General features: G+C 44.2%; 1 protein-coding gene across 1 annotated transcript; it reads right to left on the bottom strand.

The window, feature by feature from the left end:
* Positions 1-33: 33 nt before the first annotated feature.
* Positions 34-3,864, bottom strand: LOC103376346 (glyceraldehyde-3-phosphate dehydrogenase-like). Its single transcript, XM_008306719.1, has 7 exons — positions 3,756-3,864; positions 2,605-2,711; positions 2,412-2,502; positions 2,142-2,257; positions 455-536; positions 224-375; positions 34-136 (listed from the first exon to the last, which is right to left on the bottom strand). The coding sequence occupies exons 1-7, from the start codon at positions 3,756-3,758 to the stop codon at positions 34-36; spliced, it is 654 nt and encodes a 217-aa protein (XP_008304941.1). The 5' UTR covers positions 3,759-3,864.
* Positions 3,865-4,024: the final 160 nt, after the last annotated feature.

The following is a 4,024-nucleotide window of genomic DNA, read 5'->3' as shown; positions in this document are numbered from 1 at the left end:
GTGACCTGGAGGACTGAGGATCTTCAGACAAGTTTAATTAGACGTGTGGCGACTCACAGGTTTCTGCAGACGGACGGTCAGGTCAACCACGGACACGTTGGGGGTGGGAACCCGGAAGGCCATGCCGGTCAGCTTTCTGCAAAACATGGATCAGAACCTGAGTACTGCATCTCCTCAGAAACAGCAGAACCAGCTGGTGTTAAAGAGCGTTGGTGGCACCGACCCGTTGAGCTCGGGGATGACCTTCCCCACGGCCTTGGCGGCGCCGGTGGAGGCAGGGATGATGTTCTGGCTGGCACCGCGGCCGTCCCTCCACAGCTTCCCGGACGGTCCGTCCACCGTCTTCTGGGTGGCCGTGATGGCGTGAACGGTGCTCTGACAAACACACACACGGTTAAACGACCTCAAACCCGTCTCTGGTAAACTCTGGTCGGTGAATGGAAGTGATGCTCACCATCAGACCCTCGACGATGCCAAAGTTGTCGTTGATGACCTTTGCGAGAGGAGCCAGGCAGTTGGTGGTGCACGAGGCGTTACTGGGGAGGAGCAGACAGCAGGTTGGATTTCACAAACCTCAGTTTCACAGAAACGTTTCCTATTTGGGACAGTTGGTGCAGAGAACCAGACTGCAGGTTTACGTCCTCTACAGAGGATCTAGGAGTCGGTGGAGGTGACGGTGGAGGACGGCCTCATCATCCAACATGGACGTTTTTATTTTACCCTGATGCTGCCATTTTATTTATTGTACTTATACATTTTGCAGATGTCATCTCGCGCCAATTCTGCACCGAGTTTGTTTTGTTTGTTGCTGAACTGGGAACCTGGAACTAGAATTCTTAACGGTTCTTCCCCTCAGAGACGTATAAAGCATTCTGTCTGACACTTGTTTTAACTGAGGCTTCCTGCTTTTAGGGAATTCTAGAGAAATGTAAACACCAGAAATCCCTCCAGTGAAAGAGTTCAAACTGAGCTGAATGAGATGAAACCAAAACGACAATCAGTCTACGATGAGCAGCACGAGACACAAAGGTGAGAATGTGACATTTAAAATGTGACTAAAGACAAAAACTGGTTTCTTCTAACAGGAATGAATTTGTAGTAAAACATTGAGGTGATGTTTCTCGTGCTGACGTTTTATATCTGTGAGCCTCAGCTGTTTAACGGGATATTTATTCTGTTTTATTCAACTTTGAGTTTTCTTCACTTTGCGGCTGCTGAACATCTGAAGCTCGACTCGTTTTCATCTCGTTTTACTTGCAGCTCGTTTCGGGTTTCAGTTCACGTGACCAACTTTGCCTTTTGATGTTTTGTTCTTGTTGTCCAAGTTTTTATTTTGAGTTGAAATAAAGGTTGAATAATTGAGAGGAAACTTATTCATAAATTATATACAGATGCTGCACAGGAACCAGTTCCTCAGTGGTACTGTGGAAGAACCGTTTAGCGTTTGGTTCTTTATAGAACCACTTCTGCAAAGAGGAGCACATTTTCATTTTTTTTTACAACTCGTACAGGAACGTTCTGCGGTTCCCAACTTTAGGAAGGAGCTCCCATCCAATAAGACACGTGTTCCCAAAGACAAAACAGATTATTTACAGGTTTCATTACTGCAGGAAGAGCAGCAGAACTCAGAGACCGGGTTTAAGTTCTACTGAAACGGCTGGTAAACCTGCAGTGGACTCTATAAATAACACTGAAGGTCGCTTTGTGTTCTTTGGCGTCGGTTCTCCTTCTTGGATTGTGTTTGGAGACGCCGACATGTTAAATATCGAGTCTTAGTCTAAAATAATTTGATAAAAGCAGAAACTTGTGTCTGATCAATCCAAGACCAGCGACTGAATCCTTTTTAATTTAAGGCTCTTAAAATATAATTTGCATTTTTTCCTGCAGTGCATCAGTTGGTACAAGAAAAAAATCTCAAGACCAACAAGTTGAAGGCCTTTGTTCGTCTGGATATTTCAGAAATAGATTTCACAGTCATGTTGTGTCTCCTACATTCACTGATGAAGTTCTTTTACTCATATTTTGAAGCTGCCCGTCAGAAAACTGTTTCAGCGCTTCGGTCAGTTCCGGTTCTTTGTTTGGTTTCTCATCTTTCACATCCTGTTTCAGAAACGCAACGATCGGAGGCGTGTTGTTCTCACCTGACCACCTTCAGCGAGTTGCTGTACTTCTCGTGGTTGACGCCCATCACGAACATGGGGGCGTCAGCGCTGGGGGCAGAGATGATGACCCGCTTGGCGCCGCCCTTCAGGTGAGCCTGAGGTGGTACAAGTCGGTAAATCACTGTTCTCAGTCACAAACTGAACATTTCTACATTTATTAAAACAACCAGCAGGTACAGAAGCCTCCTCCCTGCTGGTGAAGCCATTAAACTGAACATTTGTTTTACATTCAGTACATGGTGAACATACTGAGGCCTTCTCGATGGTGGTGAAGACTCCGGTGGACTCGACCACATACTGAGCTCCAGCTTCACCCCATTTAATGTTGGCCGGGTCCCTCCTGGTGGAGAAACACAGAATAAAAAAAGGTTAGAATGTGGTTTTACCGATGTGTGTGTATGTGGATCTGACGGTTTAAATAAAACCCAGCGGGTGAACGCACTCGTGGAAAACGGTGATTTTGTGTCCGTCGATCACCAGTTTGTCGCCTTCGATCTTCACTTCGCCCTTGAAGCGTCCGTGAGTCGAGTCGTACTTGAACATGTAAACCTGAACAAGAGACGAGAAGATGGTATAAATATTAGAAAAGCCTCTTTTAAAATTGGAGTTACAAAAACAAACCCCCCAAAAAATAATGTATAGAAAACCTGAAAATGGTAGAAAAAACTGAAAATGATAAAACATTAAAAAGAGGAGGGAAAAAAAAATTCAAAGATTAGAAAGAAAACCACAGAAAAGGCAAAAAAAAAACAAAAAACAACAGAGCAAACAAACACTAAAAAAAAGACACGAACACGTCGGAAAAGATCAAGAAACATTTGAAGAAAGGGAACAAAGCATTAGAAAAACTAAAACTTCTGAAATTAGACAGTTATAGGTTTGGAGAAAAAAATGAAAATTACAGTAAAAAAAAAAAAGCCAAGAAAACCCCAAATAAAGACCAAAAACAGTAAATTAGAGAAAGAAAACTAAAGATGGAAACATTAGAAAAGGCAATAAAACACAAAAAAGCCAAGAAAAGAGAAAAACTAAACAAACGCTGTGACGACAGAAAGAACATCAGAAAACACAAGAACATTTAAATGGAATAAAATATTACAAAGAGCCGAGAAAACGTCTTCAATTAAGATCAGAAACTATATAAAGTCGAATTCAAACACCTGATGGCTTCAGGCGGGTTCTGAACCGACTGTTCTGTTTGTTCCACAGCGCTGCAGTTAAAACACGGTTCTCCTGTTCTCAGTCTGAACTGTGGAACCTTCTGCCGAATCAAGACTTTAAGAGTTCTGAGTAAGAAGTGAAGCCACAAGGTGGTGCTTGATGGATCACGTTGTGACTCCAGACTTTAGAGCAGGGGTGTCGAATCCTGGTCCTCGAGGGCCACAGTCCACCATGTTCTAGATGTTTCCTTCTTCCAACACACCTGATTCAAATGATCAGCTCATCATCAAGCTCTGCAGAAGCCTGATAACCATCCTGAGTGTGTTGGAAGAAGAGAAACATCTAAAACATGCAGGATTGTGGCTCTCGAGGACCAGGATTGGACACCCCTGGTTTAGAGGCTCTGAATCTGTGGTTCTGCTGCAGGCTCACCATGTACTCGAGGTCGATGAACGGGTCGTTGATGGCCACGATCTCCACCTTCTTGGAGGTGAAGGCAGCTCGAGTCACCAGACGGCCGATACGACCGAACCTGAAAGCGGCAACAGAGCAGTTAGTCAGAACGGCCACTAGATGGAGACAAGAAACCAGGAAGTGTAACCACGGTCACCGATGGTCTGCTGGGACCAGATCTTGATCTGATAACGGAAAAATGAGACTCTCTCTCATGAATCCTCTGAGCAGCTTCTGGCTCATTTTTC

This window comes from Stegastes partitus, unplaced genomic scaffold, assembly GCF_000690725.1.
Source record: "Stegastes partitus isolate 25-593 unplaced genomic scaffold, Stegastes_partitus-1.0.2 Scaffold3926, whole genome shotgun sequence".
NCBI classification, from domain to species: Eukaryota; Metazoa; Chordata; class Actinopteri; family Pomacentridae; genus Stegastes; species Stegastes partitus.
This window is presented reverse-complemented; position numbering and strand designations above follow the sequence as displayed.

Excerpts from the sequence above, each read along its gene's own strand:
- LOC103376346 (XM_008306719.1), bottom strand. Across the intron at positions 2,258-2,411 it reads CCACCATCGAGAAGGCCTCA|GCTCACCTGAAGGGCGGCGC; the intron begins GTATGTTCACCA and ends GTACCACCTCAG. Across the intron at positions 376-454 it reads GCATCGTCGAGGGTCTGATG|AGCACCGTTCACGCCATCAC; the intron begins GTGAGCATCACT and ends TGTGTTTGTCAG.